The sequence below is a fragment of the Schistocerca nitens genome, chromosome 1, assembly GCF_023898315.1.
Source record: "Schistocerca nitens isolate TAMUIC-IGC-003100 chromosome 1, iqSchNite1.1, whole genome shotgun sequence".
Lineage (NCBI taxonomy): Eukaryota > Metazoa > Arthropoda > Insecta > Orthoptera > Acrididae > Schistocerca > Schistocerca nitens.
Window position 1 is genome coordinate 868,966,462 of NC_064614.1, and position 27,435 is coordinate 868,993,896.

The window sequence follows — 27,435 nt, forward strand, 5'->3', positions numbered from 1 at the left end:
GCAAAGAAAGCCCAGAGGCCAAATAACTTCTGCAACCATCTGTACCATCCTTTCACGTTAGAGACTGACAAGAAGTAAGCGCAATGTCACTTCACTGTCTGGAACTTATTCTCAATATACTGTATAATACTATAAAACTGCCAAACGTAACCGATACTCCAGGAGCCCCTAATGGCAAAGCAAGAGACCTTCGTGTTTATGTTTATGCCCATGACAATTGTTCTATTTGTTCCAATGACGGTGCGCCCAGTGTAGGATAAACGGTGGATTCGGTAATAAAATATTGTATAGAACAGTCTTGGTCGCATAAAAACACTTTTATTCATACGTGGTGACCGGTTTCGAGCCGATGGGGATCATATTCGGACCATACCCCAGCGACAACACGTGGAGACGATGGCACGCCGCAGAAAGTACGAATACCACACCTGCCGCCGACTGCTTCCATCAGTAGGTGGTACCCCCATTTCATGCCATCAGCTCTATACGTCATCACTGGACTATGGTCCGACGATGATCGACCTCGGGTAGAAACCGGTTTCCACTTTTAAATAAGTTTTTATGCTATCAAGACTGTTATATACTATCTTTTAATGCTGTTCAGGACCGAGCGAGGTGGCGCACTGGTTAACACACTGGACTCGCATTCGGGAGGACGACGGTTCAATCCAGCGTCCGGCAATCCTGATTTACATTTTCCGTGATTTCCCTAAATCGCTCCATGCAAATGCCGTGATGGTTCCTTTGAAAGGGCACGGCCGACTTCCTTTCCCATCCTTCACTAATCCGATGAGACCGAAGACCACACTGTTTGGTCTCTTCCCCCCCCCAAACAACTAAACGAAACGAATGCTGTTCATTGGGATCACTGCTATGGCCAATTAACAATCAGGCACACTCTATTAGGGGGCTCAGGACACAGTGGAAGCAACACTGGCTGTCAAATAGCTGCTGGTGAGCCTTCCGGGTTGTATGTCCGTGGTCCTAAGAACTTTTGTGTTCCTGACGTTTCGCCCAGAGCAGCGCCGGTTATCATCGGAGGTGCTCGTGGCGGCGGAGTCTTTTCGACTAAACAGCAATCGCCATGGGTTGCTCCGAAGATGATTTGTGCAGCTCTGGACGAAACGTCAGGAAGCGAAAATTTTCTTTAATCACCGTCGTACAACCCGGAAAACTCACCAGCAACTTAGACATCAGGTCGTGGAAGCCTCATTTGCATCAATCAGTTGTGTGCGAACGCACTGCGCCGGTCTGAATGCCGTTCAGTTGTGTAGCATTTAGATGTGCAGAGTTGTGCAATTATGCAAGAAAAATATTGAAAAGCGCGAACAAATAAGGCATGGAGTGGACTGGTTCAAATTCATAGTTTGCGCTATCGGAATAAATAGTCACATGTAGATAAAAATTCTGTAATGGGCTGAAAGTTTACTAAATAAAATATCTATTTTACTATAAATAGGAAATCTTTATTTACACTCAGTCTTACATATGCTGATAATTCACGAGCCTTCCATTTCAGAACACATAAAAATTTAAGACTACGGTAACAACTGCTCACGTTATTTTCCGACGCTCCTAATTTCAGTACCAAAGGTGATATTCTAAATGTTATAACACACATAATATATTTCTGCATTCGTCTTTAACCACGAGAACGACTACAACATATTACACTTCTGAATAGCTGGCTCTATTCAATGATGTAACATTATCATGGTACTGTTCGCAGATAAAAGTCAATGGTTTGTATGTCTATCTCATTATTCATAGGTCATATGTGTTCACAGAAGAGTACAACAAACAGATATTGCGTAATTCATTAATTGTTTATGAAAGAAAATCTCCTTCTTGATTCCGTGGAAACATTTACCACTATACTGCAAAGAGAACGGTTTATTTCTAATGGTAACAGTTTAATGGTAAGCCATTTTTAACGAATTTCACATATAGAAACATCCCGTTATTTATCTTTTGTGCACATGAAACATCTGTGTGTACGAGAAACTCATCGTTGTACCAACAGCAAGACTCACACGAGAAGTTTCGCCTGCAGTTGTATAGTTTGAAGGAAGTAGCCCACAGTTTATTTGTCGTTACTTCTAACAAAGAACAGAAAATATTTCATTCAGTATCTTCCATAGTCGACGACGTTCGTATCCTCTTCCTACAATTGGCACTAGACAGACTGATGAAATCTATGGAGGTCTCTAAACTGCGGATCAGCAATAGAATGCACCACAGTTTTCACTGCCGTTGTAAAATTGCTTCCAGTATTTAGCAGGAACTTCAGTTCCATTCTATGGAGAACGGGTTAAGAAGAATCTGGTAAGTATCGAGTTGCAGACTAGTTAACGTCTGCAATTAGGTACGAGTAAAGCCCGTTGCGGAGGATCTACTTCGCTTTGTTGCCTGAAATATAAAACACAATTCTGTAGTTTAGGTTATTATGTCAAGTTTGTGTGCTGTATCGTTTCATAGACGCTGCGCGCAGGAGACAGATTGTCAATAACAACACAGAACAAAGATATGAAAAAGTGGTTTGTTCTTCTGATGCGGTAATGAGCGGCACGATGGCGGCTCTATGGATGATGGTGCTAGACTACTGACTCCTCGTCTTCTGACGTCAGCTTCTCCGCGTCGTGCCTGACGCAGAAGCGTTTCTCGCGGCACAGGACGTAGATCTTGCGTATCAGGATGACGGCCACTACAGCGAGGCAGATCGACACGAGGAGGATGAAACTGAAGGCGAGTGTGTCCTGCGCGTGGTTGTACGCCGGATTGAAAGGGACGTCCGTTGTATTCGTGACGGTGGCGGGTGTCACGGAAGAGTTGGCAGCCGCTGCAGGAGGTCTTGCACTCGTCTCTCGGATACCTGTCGGTACACGGCCGAGCAGTGTGGGTGGCGTGGCGGAGACGCCTGTGGCGCTGGGGTCGATGTAGCAATAGCGCAGCACGTGCAGCAGCTGCGAGTCCCTGAGGTCGGGCGGCGAGGCGCACACCATGGGGTCCTCCATGTCCTCCAGGAAGTTGCGGCGGGCGACGAGCGCGGCCAGGTCCCCGGTGGCGTCGCACGCGCAGTGCCAGGGGTTTCCCTCGAGGCGCAGCTCCCGCAGCGCCGGCAGCCGGTCCAGGGCGGCCGCATCTGCGCGCCGCAGCATGTTGTCGCTGAGGTCCAGCTCCTCCAGCGCTGCGGGCCACGCGGCAGGCAGGCTATCCAGCTGGTTCTTGTGCAGCCGCAGCAGCCGCAGCGAGCGCGGGAACGCGTCCGCCGGCACCGACGTCAGCTGGTTGCCGCTCAGGTCCAGTTCCAGCAGCTTCGGCAGCCCGCTGCAACAATATCACAATACTATGACATAGGGCGTTAACGTCACACTGTCTTCTTATTGTCTGCACTTCACTTCCATAAGTAAGGGCTGGTACTGCTATTGTTGTAGAGAACTTCAGCTGCATTTCTTTGCTGCCTGTATTCTGCAAAAATCTTACGATGGTTTCACACTTGGAAGTATATTTAATTTTTGGGTAACGTCATGGTTATATTCATACGTGATGTCGCACGCTAGATATTTAAGACCTTTCACTTGCTCCAAGATATTATTAGTCAGGACTATTGTAGATCTTACTGTTGTCTACACTGAAATTCATCTACCGGCAATGTTATGTGGTTATTTGTGGCTATCTGCTCCAGCTTATACACAACCGTCTGAAAGTCGTCTACAATCTTTGAAAGCAGAGTTAGGTCATCCGCATATAAAATTACATTTAGAAAATAGAATACAGGGTCAAGAAATATGAGTTATTAGAAGACTGGAAGGATATGCAAGGGGTGATCGGAAAGGAAATGAAGATATAAGGAAAGATTTAGGAAAATATAACGTAAACGACAAAATAAAAGAAAATAGGAGACAATGGAAGGAATATGGGTGTAAAACTTTTCCATATAAAGATTCTAAATAATAGAGGCCCTGGAAGAAGAAATGTATGAAGACCATGCGAGAGATGATTAGTGTAACAGGTAAAGTGCCTAATACACGAAGTGAAGAAGAAGACGAAGAACAAGATCAGCATCACAATTATATGGAGCATCAAACGATGATTTCTTGGTAGAGACGACACAACATGTGAATCTCTCGCCCAGCGGAGACTACCAAGCAATTGCAAAAATGCAGGGGTGATCCCGTGTGCAGAATGTAAACGATAACATAATTGCGTAGGCTTCCGCGGCCAGAGTCAGTCGACATAAAAGTTTTCTGGCTATGGTATCGCGTCATAAACTCCTGCTGCTTGGGAAAAACGATAACAGTCTACAGCGTATCACGGTGGTGTAGGGAAAGTTTTGACACAAAATTTTTGTATTGGGCATTTGCGGTCGATCAGTCCTGGGAGAAGCTCCGAATGAATAAAATATTCTCTGGTTTCCAGTCCTGTCAAGTGGTTAACATTCCACGAGCTTTCAAGGATGGGTAGGCTCATATGTATGCTAGCTGCCGACTGTGACGTCACTGGTGCTCACGGTACCGCCATGTATGGGCACACGTTCCCTCGGCCTTTTATGTGCCACCTCGCAGTCGCTGGATTCCACGACGCAGTGAACTGCCGGCCGCCGTCTGTTTAAGGGTATTATCGGTGATTTTCATTTCGATGGCTTCTTTAATTACGCCGTCGGAGAAGCCGTTAGTGTGAGCCAGGACGAGGTTTCGTTAAATTTGATCTGGTGACCGTTTCCTAAAGCATTCTCAGCTAAAGTGAATTTCTCGAAGCAGCGTAAACAAAATCCGTCATAGTCCTTCCTGCGTTTATTCTATTCGTCCCACGTACGACTGACCACAGTCGCAAGGTATCTTGTCGATTCCCAGCTATTCACGCTGATTACGTGCCACATGAGCTGAGCCCCCTAATCACTGTGTACAGGGGCAACGGCTACAGCGTGTACCTTATGAATGAAATGATCTCAAGCGAGACTCACACTACGACCACTTTCGAGGAGTACGGAAAGAAAGTAACCGTTCCTTCGCCCCTTGTAGGGCAAGATAAGTCGCCTGCTGGAAAGACACACGATAAAATCGATATTCGTGGTTCACTCTAAGGGCGTCTCGGATTCTGTAATTAAAGAAGCCGTCGAATGAAAATCACCGATAGCGCCCTTAATAGATTACGGCGGACTGCAGTTCATCGCGGTGTGGGATCCACCGACCACGAGGTTGAAATGGACACATCGAACGCCGATTTAACATAAGCCAATACACGACGATACAGTGAGCACCGGTGACGCTACAGCCGGCAGTATATGTAAGGGCGTATCAGCGACCCACTGGTAATCATAAAACATCACAATGGTCAAAGAGTGCTTGGCCGAAAGTCGTGAATTTTAAGCATTTGACGCGGCCGGAAACCCGAGACTAATTGCGCGGCCTCTCCCACCGGAGGTTCGAGTCCTCCTTCGGGCATGGGCGTGTGTGTTGTTATTAGCGTAAGTTAGTTTAAGTAGTGTGTAAGTCTAGGGACCAATGACCTCAGCAGTTTGGTCCCTTAGGAAGCCACACACATTTGAAAAAACGCGAAGAAATCTACAAACAAAGGATCGTCTGAAGGACAGCCCCAGCCCATAGACAAATAAAAACAGCCTTCAGTGTAATTAAAAGCAAGGACGGTAACATTAAGAATCCAAGGAAATTTCCGTGTTAAATGCAGAGGAGATAGTGGATAGGTGGAAAGAGTGCATTGAAGGTCTTTGCGAAGGAAAGGCTTGTGTCATGACGTGGTAGAAGATGAAACTGGAGTCGACAGGGATGACATGAGCTATCCTGCATTAGAATCTTAATTTAAAAGAGTATTGGAAGACTTAGTATCAACTAATGCAGCAGGGATAGATAACATTCCATCAGAATTTCTAAAATCACTGGGGGAAGTGGCAACAAAATGACAATTCACGTTGGAGCGTAGAATGTGTCAGTCTGGCAATACAGAAACAGAATTCCGGAAAAACGTCATCCAAACAGTTATGAAGACAGCAAAAGCCGACAAGTACGAGACTTACCGCACTATCAGTTTAATAGCTCATACATGCAAGATTATGACAAGAATAATATGCGGAAGAATGGAAAAAAATAGATGTGATACTGCTAGTCGGCGTTCAGTTTTGCTTTAGGAGTGATAAAGGCACCAAAAAGGCACTTACGACGTTGCCGTTGATAGTGGAAGCAAGACTGAAGAAAAATCAAGACTTGTTCATAGAATTTGTTGTCCTACAAAAATGGTTCGGAGATGTTAATTGGTTTTCGAAATTCTGACAAAATTAGGTTCAAATGGCTCTGAGCACTATGGGACTTAACATCTTAGGTCACCAGTCCCCTAGAACTAAGAACTACTTAAACCTAACTAACCTAAGGACATCACGCAACACCCAGCCATCACGAGGCAGAGAAAATCCCTGACCCCGCCGGGAATCGAACCCGGGAACCCGGGCGTGGGAAGCGAGAACGCTACCGCACGACCACGAGATGCGGGCACAAAATTAGGGATACGATATAGGGACAGATGGGTAGTATACAATATGTACAAAAAGCAAGAGGAGGCAAAGGAGAGGATGCAAGAACCATGAGTGTGTCAGACACAGATGCAGTCATTCAGCCCTACTTTCCATTCTGTACATCGAAGAAGCAATGACGGAAAAAAAGGAACGTCCAGGAGTGGGATTAAAATTCAGAGTGAAAAGATATCAGTGATAAGATTCGCTGATGACATTTCTATCCTCAGTGAAACATAAGAAGAATTACAGGATGTGTTGAATGGAATGAAGAGTCTAATGAGTACTGAATATGGATTGAGACTAAATCGAAGGAATACGAAGCAGCAGAAACGAGAACAATTAGAAATTCAACATCGTATTTGATCACGATGTAGATGAAGTTAAGAAATTCAGTTACCTAGGCAGCAAACCAACCCATGACGGGCGGAGGAAGAAGGACATAAAAAGCAAACTAGCATCGGCAAAAACGGCATTATCGTCCGAGAGAAGTTTACTAATATCAAACGTAGGTGTTAATTTGAGGAAGAAATTTTTCGGAATGTACGTCTCTAGCGCAGTCTTGTATGGTAGCAACACATATACTGTGGGAAAACTGGAAGAGACGAGAATGGAAGGCTTTGAGATGTGGTGCTACAGAGTAGCGTTGAAGAATCGGTTGGCTGACAAGGTAAGAAAAGACGAGGTTTCCTCCGCAGAATTGGCGAGGAAAGGAACATACGGAAACCACTGACAAGAAGAAGGTATAGGATGATAGAACATTTGTTAAGACATCAGGGAATAACTTCCGTGGTGCTAGAGGGTGCTGTAGAGGGTAAAAACTGTAGAGGAAGAATACATTCGGCACATAACTGAGAACGTAGGCTGCAATTACTGCTCTGAGATGATAAGGATCTCACAGAGCGCTTCAAACCGGTCAGAAGGCTTATGCCTCTTTGGTGTAATGAATGGTAGTTTGCTGTAAATGTGAAAACACGTATGAGCGCGAATAGAAAAGACGATCCCTATAATGTTCAAATACATTATTAGCGGCTTGCTGCTTGACACAGTATTTCGATTAAATATCTAGGCGTAACGCTACAAAGCGAAATGAAATGTGTGATGTGTACATGTCATCATGGCTCTTAGAGAATTATTATATCGATATGCTTATATCTGAGAGTAAGCCAACTTGATCAACGACCTTTGGTTGTGTTGTTACACCGTCTCTGACTGAAGGCGCCAAAAGAAAGATTATAAGAGAGATTATTACTGATCTCTGTTGTTCCATTGTGGACGGCGAACAGCGGATGGTCAAATATCTAACAAAGAAATTCGCCAAAGAGCCGTGCAAATTGTTCAAATCTGTGTGAAATCTTATGGGACTTAACTGTTAAGGTCATCAGTCCCTAAGCTTACACACTGTTACACCTAAATTAGCCTAAGGACAAACACACACACCCATGGCCGAGGGAGGACTCGAACCTCCGCCGGGACCAGCCGCACAGTCCATGACTGCAGTGCCTTAGACAGCTCAGCCGTGCAAATTAAGAAGTTCTTTTTAGTTCTTGCAAGTGTAGTCCAGTCTTCGAATGAAGAACTTGAGGATTAACGATATCTAGAAACATATGACCCCGGTTATTTTTTAGAAGCCTGCAAGTAACGAACTGCCGAAACTGGTAGCGAAAATAAGCCAACACAACTTCTCAATTTGCACGACTGTTTGGCGAACTTCTTTGTTAAATAAAGGTTATTACTAGTCGATGTGTGTTGGAAAGCAGACGTGGAGCTGAATGATAGGAAATTTTTGTCTGGAATCGAGCTGCTAAATACTGAATACAGTTTTGCTTAAATTATTGAATGAGACGATGATGGGAGAATTTATGAATTTTAAAGAGTTTCGTGATGAATTGCGGTTCAAGGTAAATTCGCAGCTTTGTATACCCGCGCGTAGTTAACATTCTGTTGGAAAATTAATGGTCGTACAGAGATTTTCTTGAAGTATTTGTTTCATGGATTGCTCACCCCTGGCGAACTTAATTGTCGTCCCTCACATACAAATTTTGTGAAAAATAGAGATCATTTTGAATAGGTTAATTTTTGCATAAAGTAAGTCTTTTAGAACTGTTTCTAAAACCTGTCAGTTTTGCATAAAGCTAATATCATAAAGCATCAGGAAACACCTCATGAAGACACCTAGTTACGACGACGACGAAATGTGGTGTTGAGAAGACGTGGAACACCCGCAGTACACCAGATTTTGTAAGATGACAAAGTCAAAATTTATCGCGATCTTAAAAATTGAAGTCATAAAGTAATTCATTTCTATAAAATTGTTCCAGAAAAAACATTTGTAGAAATTAGCATCCAAAATTATTCCCATGCAAGAAATTCTACATTGTTTGTGTTCACGTTGCAGGCCACATGTCACTACAATCCTTTAAGCACGTACCACAGTCATCTTTGTAATACAAGGGGTCGTTAACGTTTAGGCAGACATTTGCGCTTTGCCAGACAAGCTTCACATCTCGTAACCTGGGTTAATGAAAACAACGGGAGTAATAGACTGTAATGGAAAAGTGAGTCAAGTGAGGAAACGTTATTCACTCCCGGTCCGGTACCCGTTAGCTTTTGACTTCCGCAGCTCAACACTCTGGTTGTGTCATCCCTGATTACATTATACTCAATTTTTTTTTCAGGAAGGATGATTAAGGCTTCGATCCCGTCAACGAAGAGGTCATTAAAGACGAAGCTCAAAGTTTGATTTTGGGAAAGATGGGAAGGAAATATGTCACGAGCTTTGAAAGGAACTATCCCGGAATTCGCCTTAAGAGATGTAAGGAAGTCCTGAAAAAATTAAATTTAGATGGGGGACTGGTGATCTGAACCGCCGTACACACGAACACTGGTCCAGCGTCTTACTACTGGGCCACATGGCTCGGTCTGTTAGTACTGTGAAGAATTTCTGTGGCTGAACTTGAAAAGTAAATTTTACGACGAGATTAGCTACGTTGAGCCATAAATTATATGCCAATTGAAATAGGTTCCACCAGAATCATTCCATTTAGATTTAAGTTGTTACGATTAGTACATAATTGTTTAAATGTGATATAATAAATAAGTAATGGGTCGAACAAAAGAAGCATTTCGAATAAATTTATTTTGTGTATTAAGACAAGTCAGATTTTTATTTCTACTTTTTGTGCGACGTCAGTCTTCTTACTAGTTTGATGTACTCTGCCACAAATTCTACTCCTGTACCCACCTTGTCATCTACGATTTGAACTAACAACCTACTTACTCATTTATTTACTGAATGTACTCCCATCTCTGCCCTCCTGTATAGTTTTCATCCTCTACTGCCCCTTGTAGTACCATGCTAGCTAACCCCTTGTGTCTCAACACATATTTTGTCATCGTGTCCCTCCTTCTTAGTGTTTCCCAAATTCATTTCTTCGCAGTTTCTGCAGCGGATATCCTCATTGACTATCAGCCCACATACTTTTTAACATTCTTCAACAGCACCGCATATCAAATGTTTCGATTCTCTTCTGTTACGGTTTTGCTACTATCAGTGAATCACTTCCATACAATGCTGCGCTCCAAATGTATTTTCTTAGAAATTTATTCTTCAAATTAACACCTACGTTTGATACCAGTAAACTTCATTTGGCCAGGAATGCCGTCTTTGCCATTGTTAGACTGCTTTTTACGTCCTCTCTGCTTCATCCACCGTGGGTTAGTTTGTCTCCAAGATAGCAGAATTCCTTCAATTCATCTACTACGTATCATTAATTAGGATGTTAAGTTTCTCCATGTTCCTATTTCATTACTTTCGCCTTTCTTCGATATACTCTCAATCCATATTCTGTATTCATCAGACTATTAATTCCATTGAACGGATCCTGTAACTCTTCTCCACTTTCAGTGAGGGTAGCAATGCCATTTGTGAATCTTGCCATTGATATTCTTTCAGCCTGAATTTTAATCCCAATCTTGAATCTTTCGATTCCGTCGTGACTTCTTCGGCGCATAGATTGAACAGCAGGGGAGAAAGACGACATCCCTGTCTTTAATTAGAGCACTTCGTTCTTTGTCTTCCAGTCTTATTGTTCACACTTTCCCTAAAGCTTCCTACTATTTTTCTCAGAGTTTCGAACATTTTGCACCATTTAACTTTGTCGAAGGCTTTTCCTAGGTCGAAAAATCCTATGAACATATCTTGATTCTTCTTCTTCACGTCACAACTGTTTCTGTGGTGCCTTTCTCTTTCCTAAAGCCAAACAGCTTCTCATATAACAGGTGTTCATTATGAATCTCTTAAAAACTATAAAACGGACTTATCTGTCTCTGCAGATCTCCTTTCCAGGGTAACTAAATTGTTCAGTAACATTGAAGAGGACTGTTGCGGTTCCGCTCCATACGTCTATTTCACAACTGACGCAGCCAAATACCGGAAAGGATGTTCAGACAACTTACAGTCAAACGTATTTCTTCGATCACCATCTAAGGTTAGTGTCGTTTTAGGTTCTGTAAAGGATGATGTTGGTTAGCGCAAAGCAGGTGCCCACCGTATCCGTTAAGGTTGTGCCATGTCACGCATTGCTCAGTGCATGGACAGTGGAGGACCCGTCTACAGGGCGTGAGCATCAAACACGCTTACAGCAGTCGGGAAAATCTGCTATTGTAGAACAATGTCTTGGTACAGGTCATCCTCCGTGCACGTCCAACTATTGCGCTAGTGCTAGTAAGGAAGCAGCTGAAATTTTAATTAGCAAGTAACCTCATTAATAGAAATGGAAGTTTTTGCTCGAATTGCTTGGAATCCTGCTCTCTTCCACTGTGTCATCGCACTAGTTGTATACTGTGTGTGTGTGTGTGTGTTTTAGTGCGTGTTCGTTTGTCTTTCTGCATAAAAATGGTTCAAACGGCTCAGCACTATGGGACTTAACTAAGGTCATCACTCCCCTAGAACTTAGAACTACTTAAAACTACCTAACGTAAGGACATCACACACATCCATGCCCGAGGCAGGATTCGAACCTGCGACCGCAGCGGTCGCACGGTTCCAGACTGTAGCGCCTAGAACAGCTCTGCCGGCCGGCTTTCTGCATAAACCGCTAATCTCTCGTTGCATTTGTGCGTTGAAAATGTCGGGTTCCTTGAAAGGATACAGTACTGCCCGACATTGAAAATAGGTACAACATACTTCATTATTTTTGTCAGAACAACACATTTTTTTGTAAAATAACTCAATTTCAATTAATACAGCGAAGCGGGATACCAGTGTGGGAAAGAATGACAATTTATTTATTTAATTTATCACATGTGCACTTCCACAAAGTAAATCCCTACATCCAGTTTGGTGAGATCTGTGAAATGAATGAATGTATGGTCATCTGCTAACTGCAGATAGTGAATGTGAATATATGATCATCTTTGAGACGATCCTTTGGCCACCTTTGGTGGGACCAAAGAGATGAAATTTACCTGAGCTTTGAGCAACCTGAAATGTGGCTGACCAATACGGTAGCAAGGTGCTCCCCCACTTCAGCAGAGGTGCGAGAGGACCTGAAGAACGTCCATGTTTCAGCACTCTGCCGCTGGATCTTGTGTTGTTAAGACCTGTCTTAGGTGTGCTCCGTAAAGACAAAAGAGTGGAGACATGGTATGCATGTGGAATATTTAAGAGAAGTTTGAAATAATAATTTCTCTATTTCAGGAACTTTTGTGGGGAGAATTAAATGTCAGGCAGGTAATATTAATGGGATCGTAGTAATCTTCGGAAGTGACCAACGGTCACAATGAAACCAAGTGTAGCAATAAGTTGAAATACTTCCGTGTGCTTAAGTTAAGCTGAATTACTAGCGTGTGTACAATAAGTTGAAATATTTAAGAAATAGCGTGTTTACCATAAGTTGAAATATTTAATAAATGGCGTGTGCAGGACTTGAAATTAGAGACGAGTACTTCCACGTGGTGAGTACTGTGTGAGTCTCAATCTGTGTATGAGACAAAGGATAAAAAGAAGTGTTTGTCCATGGTATCAGTTGAGGACTCGCGTGTGTGATGCATATGTTCTTAATATTACTTTGCGTTATATGATTCCGTGTGACGCTAGATTCAAACTCTGAGAGAGAAGCAAGGTGAGTCGGCCGTCTATCCAGGAACGCCACTTGGCTTTCATTGCACAGGAAGACGTGCATATATTCCAGAGTTCATAGTAGGGAAGTAGAGTAACAAAGTGGGGCAGTGTCGTGTGAAACTGGGACAAATACTAATTGAAGTGGGAAAGCTGAAAGTGATAGTGTTGTGACTATTTATTGTATTGTATTCCATGTTGTACTGTGGTGTATGTCATGTAATTTGGGTATGTGTGGGTTGCATGGGAGAGTAGCAAGGCAGTTTCAAAAGATTAGTGGGGTATGCTTGTTCCTTCTGTACCGCTCGATCTAGAGGAAAGTTTCGTGATGATGATTGTGAGAGTCGAAGTGTGAGATATAATAAAAGATCCACCATCCTATCCAGAAAGTGCACTGTAGCGTTAAATAATTACGAGACCATAAGGTAGAGAATCACCAATGTAAAGCCATGCCCACTGGGCGGAATTTCTCATGTGTTATTGTTGTAGGTTATAGAATTTGTGTGTTTAGGTTATAGAATTTATCGGAATAAATAAGCTAGTGAAAAGAAAAAGATTGGTGGACTTTTCCTTCGAATTGTATGTTGTCATGATGTCCCGAATTTATAATGTGTGCGCCATTCATATTCAGTGCGGTGGCCACGTGTTGATAAAAGCCGTTAAATAAAAGACAAAAAGAAAATGTGGTATTGCCAGTGCGTAGTGAACAGTCAGAGTTCTGTAAATTACTGATAGTCAGATGTGCGTTTCCGTTGCGTATTATTCATACAGGAGGATAATTTGTAACTTAATTGTGAGTACGAGAGTTCATGTTACTCGATAAATAAGAATGAATCCACTCGCTTGGCAGACCACTCATCTTGCAGGCCTGACTGCTTGGTGCCACAGTATGAGCAAGGCATGTGGGTGCGTCTCATCCTTACCAGTCGAAATATCAGCGATTGTCGAGGACGTTAAGCGGCTGTTTCTCCATCAGCCGTTTGAACGTTTTATACGGAGGGAGAAACTCTTTCTTTCTAAACTGACCTCGCTATGGAAGCTTCAGTAACAGTATACATATTTTTTTCCCAAACGATACTACTCCCCGGAATATTCGAGCTGCAGGATGACAGAAGAGCACGTATCGTTTGCACCTGGCCTAATGCATGAGTGGTCCCTACGTGCAACTGCTGACGGACGAATACACGCGCGGGACGTCCCGACCAATGAGGCGAACAGCGCTCTGGGTGGTTCGGGGAATCCCCCACTACTGTGCAGACCTTGTGCCGTGAGGCGAAGGTTCGTGGAATCCATCGGCATGCCGCGCGCTTCCGACAGCCGCCCGCTGGTGGCGATGTTAGTCTCGTGACTGCCCCACGTACTGTTCTTTGGGAGAGCACTCCCGTAAAACCGCATTTAACAGTGTTATTCATAATTCTTTGCAAAAGGAGAACGTACAAAAGTAACGTAAATCGAAAGTTTCAATGTTCTGAGACACAGATAATCCCAATCGCTTTGCACTTATGTATAAATTAAAACCGGTGAATTTACGATAGAGACAAGCTTGATACTTATCCTTTTTACGTCACCCGTCCTGCAGGCAAATGGCGGCAGTTCATTTGCAGTATTCACGGGCCATTTAAAGTGCTTTTTTTCTAAAATATTTTACTGGATAAGTAGGAGCTATGGTGCTGTAAGAGGCCATGCGTTTTCGTTAACATTAACGTCATAAGAGATGAAGCATTGTGCTCGACAGAGACGACTGTGGTATTTGGCAGTAGTACTTGTTGATGAAAGTAGACGATTCACTGAGAATCAAACTCGGATTGGATGCGGAGTCGTGCTCCTTATGTAGGTCCAATATCTCATCAGACTAGATGTGTTTTGAATTCTCAGGTTTTCTTTGTGTGATTGATTAATGGTGTGTAACGGGTTCTCAGCCGAGTTCTTGTATCCATTTTATGCACATTGTTTAGACGGCTGACCCAATAGTCTTCTTCACATGCTGTGAGTTTTGCTGTTATTCCGTCTTTCAGTGATTTGATGCAGCCTGCCACAACATGTTCTCCTGTGCTAATCTCTTCTTCGCAGAGTAGCAACATCCTCGATTATTTGTTACATACATTACAGCCACTGTAGCTTCTCTACAGATTTTGCGTTATTCATACACTTCTGTCAACTTGATTCCCGTATGCTGTAACACACCTATCGTCCTGTTCCTTCTTTTAGTCAGTGTTTTCCAATAATTCCTTTCCTCGCCTATTCTGCGGGGAACTTCCTCATTTCTTATCACAGGCCGCTTCATGTTCAACATTCTGAAACGCCAGTTGCCAAATGCTACGATTGTCTTCTTTTCCTGTTTTTCCACAGTCCTTGACGTATATAATGCTACACACTGGATGTAGAGTCACAAAATTTCTTCCTCATAGTAAGGCCTGTCTTTGATATCTACACTCCTGGAAATGGAAAAAAGAACACATTGACACCGGTGTGTCAGACCCACCATACTTGCTCCGGACACTGCGAGAGGGCTGTACAAGCAATGATCACACGCACAGCACAGCGGACACACCAGGAACCGCGGTGTTGGCCGTCGAATGGCGCTAGCTGCGCAGCATTTGTGCACCGCCGCCGTCAGTGTCAGCCAGTTTGCCGTGGCATACGGAGCTCCATCGCAGTCTTTAACACTGGTAGCATGCCGCGACAGCGTGGACGTGAACCGTATGTGTAGTTGACGGACTTTGAGCGAGGGCGTATAGTGGGCATGCGGGAGGCCGGGTGGACGTACCGCCGAATTGCTCAACACGTGGGGCGTGAGGTCTCCACAGTACATCGATGTTGTCGCCAGTGGTCGGCGGAAGGTGCACGTGCCCGTCGACCTGGGACCGGACCGCAGCGACGCACGGGTGCGCGACATGACCGTAGGATCCTACGCAGTGCCGTAGAGGACCGCACCGCCACTTCCCAGCAAATTAGGGACACTGTTGCTCCTGGGGTATCGGCGAGGACCATTCGCAACCGTCTCCATGAAGCTGGGCTACGGTCCCGCACACCGTTAGGCCGTCTTCCGCTCACGCCCCAAAATCGTGCAGCCCACCTCCAGTCGCGACAGGCGTGAATGGAGGGACGAATGGAGACGTGTCGTCTTCAGCGATGAGAGTCGCTTCTGCCTTGGTGCCAATGATGGTCGTATGCGTGTTTGGCGCCGTGCAGGTGAGCGCCACAATCAGGACTGCATACGACCGAGGCACACAGGGCCAACACCCGGCATCATGGTGTGGGGAGCGATCTCCTACACTGCCCGTACACCACTGGTGATCGTCGAGGGGACACTGAATAGTGCACGGTACATCCAAACCGTCATCGAACCCATCGTTCTACCATTCCTAGACCGGCAAGGGAACTTGCTGTTCCAACAGGACAATGCACATCCGCATGTATCCCGTGCCACCCAACGTGCTCTAGAAGGTGTAAGTCAACTACCCTGGCCAGCAAGATCTCCGGATCTGTCCCCCATTGAGCATGTTTGGGACTGGATGAAGCGTCGTCTCACGCGGTCTGCACGTCCAGCACGAACGCTGGTCCAACTGAGGCGCCAGGTGGAAATGGCATGGCAAGCCGTTCCACAGGACTACATCCAGCATCTCTACGATCGTGTCCATGGGAGAATAGCAGCCTGCATTGCTGCGAAAGGTGGATATACACTGTACTAGTGCCGACATTGTGCATGCTCTGTTGCCTGTGTCTATGTGCCTGTGGTTCTGTCAGTGTGATCATGTGATGTATATGACCCCGGGAATGTGTCAATAAAGTTTCCCCTTCCTGGGACAATGAATTCACGGTGTTCTTATTTCAATTTCCAGGAGTGTATGTTTCATTCTAGTAGAGTTGTTTTAGTGACGAATGCTCTTTTTGCTTCTGTTAGGCTGCATCTTTTGTCATCCTTGCTCAGTCCGTGCGTTATTTTCGCTCCAGCGAAGCAGAATTCATTCACTTAGTTTATTATGGTGTCCCCAGTTTTGATGTTAAAATTATAAGTCATTTCGGGCTAATCCTCATTACGTTGCTCTTTCCTTGCATTACTTTCAGCTTATATTCCGCGTTAACTAGGCAGTTCATTCCATTCACTAGGTCCTGTTTTCCTCACATGCACTGAGAAAAGCAATGTTATCAGTGAATATTACCAATGATACCGTTTTATCGTGAATTTCAATCCCACAATTGAACCTTTCTTTTTTCCGTAATTTCGTCGATGTATATACTGAACAGTAGGAGCGAAAGGCTGTATCATTGTCTTCCACCCTTGTTAATGGGAGCACCGCTCTTGTTTGTTCGTCTACTCCCTAATCCAGTATTCCTCTCTGGCCCTTCCACGCTTTATGTTCCATCTGTGTTTATGTAAATTACGTTGTACATAATGCTTCTATCCCTGTAATTTAAATTTATTTCTATAACTGCACTTCCTTAATGCTGCGTTTAACTAAATTTACAATAGAAATTCTGTCCGGTGTGAGTGGCATTATGTGCTGTACGACCTCGCAGCAATAAGTACGACAGGATTTTTCGTCATGTAAAGTGTATGAGTAAATCAGCTCAACTAATTAAAGTAATACTCACTCTCCCCCCCCCCCCCCCTCTCCCTGACAAAATTTTCTAAGTTATGAAAATACTTTAAATCCGGTGACAATACCCCATACGCATCATAGCCTGATCGACACAGCCAGTGTTCCACAAAGTTTATATTTCGCTGTAGTTGTGGATCAGCACTCTGGTACGCTGAACATCCATCTGGCTAGGACCACGTGTTACTGCATCAACAGTTCCGTGTTCAGAAGCTTAGCATCACTCCAGTCACTCTAACCCAACTATTCATGGAACGTTAGCTAGTAACAGTTCATAACAAAATTCTTATATAAACATTAAAATAAGAATCATGAGTCAGGTAGGCCGCATCTGTGAATAGTACGTGTACGCGAAAGACAGAATCGTTACTGTTATATAGATCACACCTTCAATTTAATTATTCTCTCAAATTTTTCATTAACATATTTTCTTGACTTCTTGAAGTATAAATCACTGAGGCCTAAGTGCCAGGCAAGGTCGTCATCACAACAGAGGTTCTTTGATTCCCTCAGCTGCTGACCCAAGTGATCTGCCCCCATGCACTCGACGTGTGTAACCAGTAAGCTCTCTTTTCCGTCGGCTACGAGCTGGTAAGTGTTTGCTGCTTAACTCCTGTGTGGTCCTAGGTCAGAAATGATTCTCACCGCACGATCCCACCTAGACAGTCTAGTGACCTTGCAAATCAATCTGGGCGTGCGCAGCTGCTACCCGTTTTTCTTGTAATCCTTGACAAATTTGTTCTTCTGATCGTAAGCATCCTACAGACGCCCACACGGAAATGACAGTCTTACATTTGTAAACTGATCACCACTAGATCTCTCGTAGACTGGCTGACGATCTCTCAAGCCAGTCCGGACGCAGCCAGGTGTACCTCGCACAAAGTATGGCCTGCCTTGTGATCAACGAGAAAAACTTCTGCACGCATCCAAACGATGCCAACGTCTTGTCTACTCTAAACCGGCTCGCCTTGCACATGCGTACTGTTACAGTAAAGAAACCGTTGGCCAGAGTTGAAATGTTAAGCAAAATGGATCGTTCTATGCCAGAGAATGGAAGATGTTCAGGTTACAGAACCTAACATACAGCCAATAACTGGTACGTGCACTGAAGTATTAGAAATGGTTCAAATGGCTCTGAGCACTATGGGACTCAACTGCTGAGGTCATTAGTCCCCTAGAACTTAGAACTAGTTAAACCTAACTAACCTAAGGACATCACAAACATCCATGCCCGAGGCAGGATTCGAACTGCGACCGTAGCGGTCTTGCGGTTCCAGACTGCAGCGCCTTTAACCGCACGGCCACTTCGGCCGGCTGAAGTGTTAGAAGAGAGCGACGGTGTGCACGTTGTGATCAGTGCTCTGCAATGTTGGTAATAAGTCGTAAATGACAAGTAACAGTTAATACATCATGCTCAAGAAACGGTTCTCCTTATATGATCTTGCAAGTGTATCGCCGAAGCTCTGAAGGAACTCCTAGATATTGCAAGGCAATAACACAGGTTGTAAAAAAGGGTATGGCCAGACTTGCAGAAAAGATGTCTCTCACATAGAGAATGAAACTATGTTATTTGGACATCGGTTCGGAAGCGCTTTATTTCAATGTTAGAACTCATTTTCTGCAACTTTTCAACACATTGATAAATGTGCGTCCGTGAACAGCGCATTTACAAAAATTTGTGGGCTGACATATTGTTGAATAAACCATTTGCAGAAGTGTACCCGTGGAAAAATACCAGGTCGCGATAGTGACTGCGTACGCTGTACCAATGTGATAAATGGTAACTATTGCAGTTAATATCCTTGCGCTGACACTAGAGTTGAAGGAGATGTTCGTCTTCCAGTTGAGGTGCACTCGTCCTTCTAGGCCTTTCGCAGCCACGAGTAGAACGTTTAAAAGTCCCATGCTCCCTTATATGACGATTAATTGCTTCGAAAGTGCTCCTACCAAGGCACCATCGTTCTGCAAATGTCTCCCGATACAAACGGTGAGGGCCACGGCTACTGTCATTTTATAATCCTTGCAGCAAACGGGCGTCTGGCAATTCTGCATTTGAGTACGTTACCGTTGCACTGTACCGAAAACCAAGTTTGTGATGAACACCAAACACTTGATGCTACGTTGCTATTTTGAGCCAGTGGCTGTGACCAAATACAGGTTGATCTCATATAGAAGACAACAGCAACCAGCCACTTTTTACAACGCTATTAGCGGCTTCGGTCAACAATACTATCTCAACGACCGGCAGAGCGGTGTGCTGACCCCAGGTCCCTCCTATCCGCATCCTCCACTGAGGAAGACACGGCGGTCGGATGGTCCCGATGGGCAACTTGTGACCTGTAGACGGAGTGTTTTTTAATTTATTTATTGAAATAGCGTCATTACCGGATTCGAACAGACAGGTTCATCTTCAGACGCTAGTTCACGTTTCACATTAGTTTTCGCCTTTTGTTTTCGAAACCGATGAAATTTCCTTGGGGTTGTGGTGCCCTACAACCAAAACAAGATGTGAGACAAGTATTTTTAACTGTAATTGTGCCTCACAACGTTTTTAAGTAATGCAAACGAATTATTAAAGGGAAGATATTTTTTCCCTTTTAGTAATGTAAATAAATTATTAAATGGAAGAAACATCTTCCCTTTAATAATTTGTTTACATTATTTAAAATTGTTGTGAGGCACAATTAGAATTAAAAAGACATTGTCTCACATCTTGTTTTGGTTGTAGGGAACTACGAACCAATGGAAATTTCATCAGGTGGAAAAAGAAAAGATGAAAACTAATGTAAAATGTGAACTAGCCGTCTGAAGATCTGCCTGTCGTTTCGAAATCGGTAACGGCGCTATTTAAATAAATAAATAGCGTTGTTCAAATGGTTCAAATGGCTCTGAGCACTATGGGACTTAACATCTGAGGTCATCAGTCCCCTAGAACTTAGAACTACTTAAACCTAACTAACCTAAGGACATCACACACATCCATGCCCGAGTCAGGATTCGAACCTGCGACCGTAGCGAAATAGCGTTGTAAAAAGTGATGCTAATTGCTTGATGCTAATAGAGAAATGAAGTCTGTCACATGTAAACACAAGCAATGTAGTGAGTCAGACGTGAGCATTACTTCTGTTCAGTTGGGAAAACAAACACTGACGGTGAGCCTGAGAAATACAACTTACCGTACACTCTAACCAAATGAAACGAAGATCGTATTTAGAACATTGTCTTGTCAGAAGAGGATTCATGTAATGCTGGTAGATTCTGTGCCTGTGTGTCTCATGATTAATGCGGATGTGAAGTACAAAACGAGATCCAACATTCAAACAAATCGTTTCCGGACGCATGTCAGCGTAACACATTGTATTCCTCTACGTTTCTTAAAACTTTGCCCATACATTCTTTTTTACATCCCGTAGATGTCACTACAAGTGTCTCTGGCATCTTTTATTTTTACCTGAAGACTTCCGGCGGTAGAGACGACAGGTGGTTTTCGCTGAGAACAAGTTTCTGCAGATTTGCCACGGGAAGGAACGTCGTCGGGGAGACGCTTTTTATTCTATTCTCGGACAGGTAAATCTCCCGCAGCCGCGGCGTGTAGCGGAACAGGTCCTGCGGCAGGTCGGTGATGAGGTTGCCCTCTGCAGAGAGGAACCTCAGGAGCGAGAAGGGCCGCAGCTGGTCGGCGGTGAGCTCCTGTATGCTGTTGTGGTCCAGGTAGAGCTGGGTGACCGCCTCTCCCGGCAGGCAGGCCGGCACCCGCGTCAGGTCCATGAAGCTGCAGGTGGCCAGGTGGCCCTGCGGCTCGCAGGCGCACGCCGGACCCACGCCGCCCTCAGCAGAGGCAACGTCCCTCATCGTCGCCAAAGACACTAGCAGCAGCTGCAACAAGCACACACATCATACTGCACACGTGTCATTTACACTACTGGCCATTAAAATTGCTACGCTACGGAGATGAAGTGCAACAGACGCGAAATTTAACCGACAGGAAGAAGATGCTGTGATATGCAAATGATTAGCTTTTCAGAGCATTCACACAAGGTTGGCGCCGGTGGCGACACCTACAACGTGCTGACATGAGGAAAGTTTCCAACCGATTTCTCAGTTGACCGGCGTTGCCTGGTGAAACGTTATTGTGATGCCTCGCGTAAGGAGGAGAAATGCGTACCATCACTATTCCTACTTTGATACAGTTCGGATTGTAGTCTATCGCGATTTCGGTGTATCTTATTGCTGCTCGCGTTGGTCGAGATCCAATGACTGTTAGCAGAATATGGAATCGGTGGGTTCAGGAGGGTAATACGGAACGTTGTGCTGGATCCCAACGGCCTCGTATCACTAGCAGTCGAGATGACAGGTATCTTATCCGCATGGCTGTAACGGATCGTGCAGCCACTTCTCGATCCCTGAGTCAACAGATGGAGACGTTTGGAAGACAACAACCATCTGCACGAACAGTTCGACGACGTTTGCAGCAGCATGGACTATCAGCCCGGAGACCGTGGCTGCGGTTACCCTTGACGATGCATCACAGACAGGAGCACCTTCGATGGTGTACTCAACGACGAACCTGGGTGCATGAATGGCAAAACGTAATGTTTTCGGATGAATCCAGGTTCTGTTTATAACATCATGATCGTCGAATACTTGTTTGGCGACATCGCGGTCAACGTACTTTAGAAGCGTGTATTCGTCATCGCCATACTGGCGTATAACCCGGCGTGATGGTATGAGGTGTCATTGGTTACACGTCTCGGTCACCTCTTGTTCGCATTGACGGCACTTTGAACAGTGGACGTTACATTTCAGATGTGTTACGACCCGTGGCTCTACCCTTCATTCGATTCCTGCGAAACCCTACATTTCAGCAGGATAATGCACGACCGCATGTTGCAGGTCCTGTACGGACCTTTCTGGATACAGAAATTGTTCGACTGCTGCCCTGGCCAGCACATTCTCAAGATCTCTCACCAATTCAAAACGTGTGGTCAATGGTGGCCGAGCAACTGGCTCGTCACAATGCCCCAGTCACTACTTTTGATGAATTGTGGTATGGTGTTGAATCTGCATGGGCATCTGTACCTGTGCACGCCATCCACGCTCTGCTTGACTCAATGCCCAGGGGAGTGAATGAGGATGAAATGATGATGAGAGACACACAACACCCAGTCATCTCGAGGCAGAAAAATTCCCGCCGGAAATCGATCCCGGGACCCAGTGCGCGGGAAGCGGGAACGCTACTGCAAGACCACGTAGAAGATGACAAACAGGAAATTGGATAAATGTGAGCGATGCACTGCTCAGTTTCCTTAAGCGTTTCTGTTTCTGTGGGATCTGAGCGCAATGTTGGTGTCTCCCGCTCTGCGAAGGAGCGCTAGACTTTCTTTTCCCATTTCACTTTCTAATATGTTATCCTTAACAGCCTCTGTTGTTCAGCGAGTCATGCATGCCTTCATTTCTTTCCACAATTGCTGTCCTTTCAAGGCTCTGCCAAATACTGCATGCATGCCACGACCACACACAGCACTCTAAGATGGCCTCTGGCCTCTGATGTCCCCGCACGTTCTGGAGATATAATAGCATTGTGACTTTGGGCAGCCGGCGCCAAGGCGGCTTTGCTTCAAAGCACTGCCCAGCCTGACGGCTGGACTGACCGTTCATCCCAGCACACCTCCCTCCTCAATCTATATTCCTGTCACGCCTCAGCCCACAAAGAATTCCTCCGCAACTCGAAGAGCATTTCAGAGGCTCTCCAGCTGTATTGGAATAGTACCTCAGCATCCAACGAAACCGGGGATCCTGCTTGATATCCGGGCATACGTACTTTAATCAAATGAAACTTTATGATAGAGATCTTTCCAAGTCTCAAACATGTATGATGTATACATGCAGACTGAAACGCTGAATGAAAATTTGTACCGAGGCAGGAATTCGAACACGTGTATCCTGTTCACTATGCATGTGCGCTGGTACAACGGATTTTCCCAGCTGCACGGCCTACCCCAACATGTTATTTACACCTCAGCCGACTTGGTATTTCCGTCTTTGGTAAAAATTTTCATTTATCGCTTCAGTCTGCGTATGTACGTCATAGATGTTTGAGGAACTCTACTTGTGATCTACGGGCCGACGGTATTCTTAAGGAATTTTATGTACATTTTTTGGCCTCTTACAGGCGATACCATTGTGTCACTGGTAAATCAGGTAATCCGGGGGGATTTGACATCCAACCTCTTTAAGGTAGATAAAATAGTTCTAATTCTGAAGACAATCGGACGTCCTGACATGGATAAATTCCGCACCGATCACACTATTTAATTTCGGTTACAAAACTGTCGGCCGGGCGGTTAATAGCTGTTTCTCGATACTGCCAGAAAAATGTTCAAATGTGTGTGAATTCCTAAGGGACCAAATCGCTAAGGTCATCGGTCCCTAGACTTAAATACTACTTAAAATAACGTAAACTAACTTATGCTAAGAACAACACACACACCCATGCCCGAGGGAGTACTCAAACCTCCGGCGCGAGAGGAGAAACGTTTTGAAGATCAGAAGATGGCAGTTTCAACTGTCGAAACCAGTTGTAGGTAATGTATATTAATTAATGCGGTCTTCGTTATACAAAGTTCTTCCTTGATACTAACTGACTTCTCTTGACAAGAAATCCCGTCTGTGCCTTTGCTAAACTACTTTCTATGTCCTACTTTCCTCGCTCGTCGTGTGTCATTTTCCCCTGAGTGTAGCACATATCGTTCACCTCATCTACGTAGTGGTTCCCAAGTTTGATGATAAGTGTCTTACTAATTATATATCTTCTGCTCCTGACTTTGGTCTTTCTTCGGTTTACTCTGTGCTCGTTATCTTTTCACTGAATTCAATTTTCCTGTAATTCCTTCTGGCTGTCACTGAACCTTACACACGTACATACACTACTGGCCATTAAAATTGCTACACGAAGAAGAAATGCAGATGATAAACGGGTATTCATTGGACAAATATATTATACTAGGACTGACATGTGATTACATTTTCACGCAATTTGAGCGTATCAAGGCCGTGCTCAGTCCAGCACTCCGTGAAGAAGGGGTGTCATTCCACAAGAAACCTTCCAGCACCTGATTGAACATATGCTTGCGAGAGTGGATGCTGTCATCATGGCTAAGGGTGGGCCAACACCATAATGGATACCAGCATTACCGATGGAGGGCGCCACGACTTTGTAAATTACTTTCAGCCAGGTGTCCGGATACTTTTGATCACATTGTGTATGCCTCCACTGTTTGGTAATATATATGATGAGTTATTTCTTTGACACCACGGTGCATTCCTTAAACTTAATACAGTCGTATTGCACGAGCTGAACGTAGTTAGTCGACCGAAGCTACGCCACTCATGAAATAAACTTTAGTCCTATTCTGGTCGAACGACTGCCGCCTACAAAGCAGCACGAGGAGCGATCTATGACAGTGGGACATGTGGTCAGCTTGTCGCCAACCCCTCCTGTAGATGAGTCCTGGTGATGCTACTGCTTCTTTAATCAAACAGCTCCCCATTTGGCCTTTCGAGGGCGTGTGGAAACCGTATTACAGCCACCTACCTCAGAAAAAACTGGAGGAGTTACCATGAATGGAACCTAGATTCTTCCGCACTGAAGGCAACGACGCTAGCCACTGAGCTACTGAGGCTGTAAAACCACTTTTTTGTGACTAAATACTTCATTATAACAGTCTCTGGTGGTTCCAGGTTGCCGTTTTTTTTTTTTTTTAATATAATGACGCTAAACACGACGGCCACAAGCTCAGTATCTTCACAGTAGTTCAGTATCTTCACTGGAGCTCAGACGTCGTCGGTAATGTCGACTTAAACACTTGATCTGTGGCTGTTTAACCAGTTCACACGTATTGCTATGCAGCGCCCATTGACCGAGCAGCGGCACTTGCTTTAACAACGCTGACCACGAGCAGAGACTGTGTGAGAGCGACGCCACCTCGCTCTGGCGGAGCGACGAATTACAGTGCCGGCGGGCAGCAGGAAGGAGTGTGAGCGTGATGAAGCGGCCGGAAGCTGCCGGAGCGGCTGAGCGTGCCGCTGTCGGCGCGCCCACGCACTGGGCGGTGACGTCACGCCGGAAATTGTTCCGCCGCGTACGTACGTACTGTGCGGCCAGGAGGACGCCGCCGTGGCGACCCCGAGGGACTGCTGTGCCCGAGCCGGCTGAAAGCACTGGCCTACCAGCTTCACTGCCTGAGAGAACCACCTGCTGCGTGCTTCAAGATTCCACTTCCGCATCCAAGTAATGTGTGTCAGTACAATATTCGATCTCTTAAATGTGCATTTAAAAATTGTAATAACATAAGTCTGTCACGTTTTCAAACTCTCAGATATGCTTCCCTTCTGTCACGTACCGCAGCCGTATAAAATTTCTGAAACGACAACATTTCCCCATCGACTGTAATTATCCTTTTGTATCCACCATCGGAGAATTATGATTGTTTTAGTATGTCCATCCTTCTGCTTGGATGTTTGAGGGACTTCGGCCGTTCATTAATGTATCAGGAGCGTTCAAAAAGAAACGAGCCGGAGGCATAATTACAGAAACCAATACCTTTATTTTTACTATTAAAAACAGTCTTGATCACGATTTATTTAATAATGTGACCGGTTTCGACCACTACTGAGGTCATCTTCAGACCATTGAGTAGGAACCTCTTTCTGTTGGTATGCAAGACACTGGCCATACGCAGCGATCCATATCGCGATGCTGTTCACAACATCTGAGAAGTATTCGCCTTGGCCAAGTCGAGATGCCTGCATTGGCAGAGCACAACTTCAACGAAGGAGATAGAGTGTCTGGACAAAAGTATGGAAACACTGGGAAAATACATGCTTGAACATATATACAGATGATAGCCAACCCTGCAGGTTGCACCGTTGTATTTGACCACCAATGTCCTCAATAGGTTGCAAGTGTCAGTCGCGGTCAGAACAGTGTTCTGTTGTGAGTGGATTACGTCGAAGATAAGTGAATTCTAACGTAGACTTATATAGTAGGAGCTTCCGCAACCAAGAAAGCTGAAGTGTTTGAGTTTAAACTGGCACCTTATCGGAGATTTATACCGCATACAGCGAAAGTGGAGAAACATCTCCTGCTAAGTCACAACGCGGACGAAAGTGTATGGTCATTGGTTGTAAGGGACAGTCACTGAAGAGGCTGTGACGGAAAATAACAGGATGACAACTGCCAAAGTATCTGCAGAACTGAATGTCGCACTCGCAAACCTTGTCAGCACCAAAACAACAGGAAGCGAGCTCCATAAGCAGGGAATTGCAAAGTGAGCTGGAATTCCAAAACCACTCATCACTGATGCAAATGCTCGTTACAAGAAAACGTGGTGCCGAAGCCATAATTCGTGGACTCTGCAGGAAAGGAAGGAAGTCATTTGATCGGGTTGCTCTTGTTTAACATTGTTTCCTATTTGTAGTCGAGTTTACGTCCCACGAGTGAAACATGGCGGTGATTCGGTGATGAAAAAAATGGATCTGAGCACTATGGGACTTAACATCTGAGGTCACCAGTCCCCTAGAACTTAGAACTACTTAAACCTAACTAACCTAAGGACATCGCACACATCCATGCCCGAGGCCTGATTCGAACCTGCGACCGTAGCAGTCGCGCGGTTCCGGACTGAAGCGCCTATAACCGCTCGGCCACGGCGGCCGGCACCGGTGATGATCTTGACAGCTATATCGTAGTATTAAGAGCGCCATGGTGTCTGCGAGGACAGTTCGACGCCATTTGCTTCGTGGCGCACACGCCTTTGTATCTACTTCGACTCTCGATAAATCATAAACATGTCAAAGTGCAAAGGGCAGACGCATGCCATCGCTGGTATGTTAAGTGTAAAAATGTAGTGTTGCTCTCATTTTGTCCGTGTTAGACTACGCTATCGATATCTTTTATCATACAGATGATAAATTGAAATAGTTACCGGCGTCAATCACCTACATTCTTCCACGACGCGTTTACACCGTCATCTACAGCTGCATACGTGGATTGCATGAGAATTCCTACTGGCTGTAGCCAGCTGCGTGCCTTACATTTCAGTTCGCTGCAGATTAGTTACTACCTCTCACATACTACCATTACCTGTCACTTTCTGTCATGAGTTATTACCTCTCACTGTCTATCATTA

General features: G+C 44.8%; 1 protein-coding gene across 1 annotated transcript in view; it reads right to left on the bottom strand.

The window, feature by feature from the left end:
• Positions 1–1,479: 1,479 nt before the first annotated feature.
• Positions 1,480–27,435, bottom strand: part of LOC126237247 (leucine-rich repeat-containing protein 15-like) — a 77,094-nt gene continuing 51,138 nt past the window's right edge. The window contains exons 3-4 of the mRNA XM_049947163.1: positions 20,697–21,121; positions 1,480–3,327 (exon numbers count right to left, since the gene is read on the bottom strand). Of these exons, the coding sequence (XP_049803120.1) occupies positions 2,595–3,327; positions 20,697–21,121 (1,158 nt within the window). The 3' untranslated portion in view covers positions 1,480–2,594. The remainder of the gene's footprint in view (positions 3,328–20,696; positions 21,122–27,435) is intronic.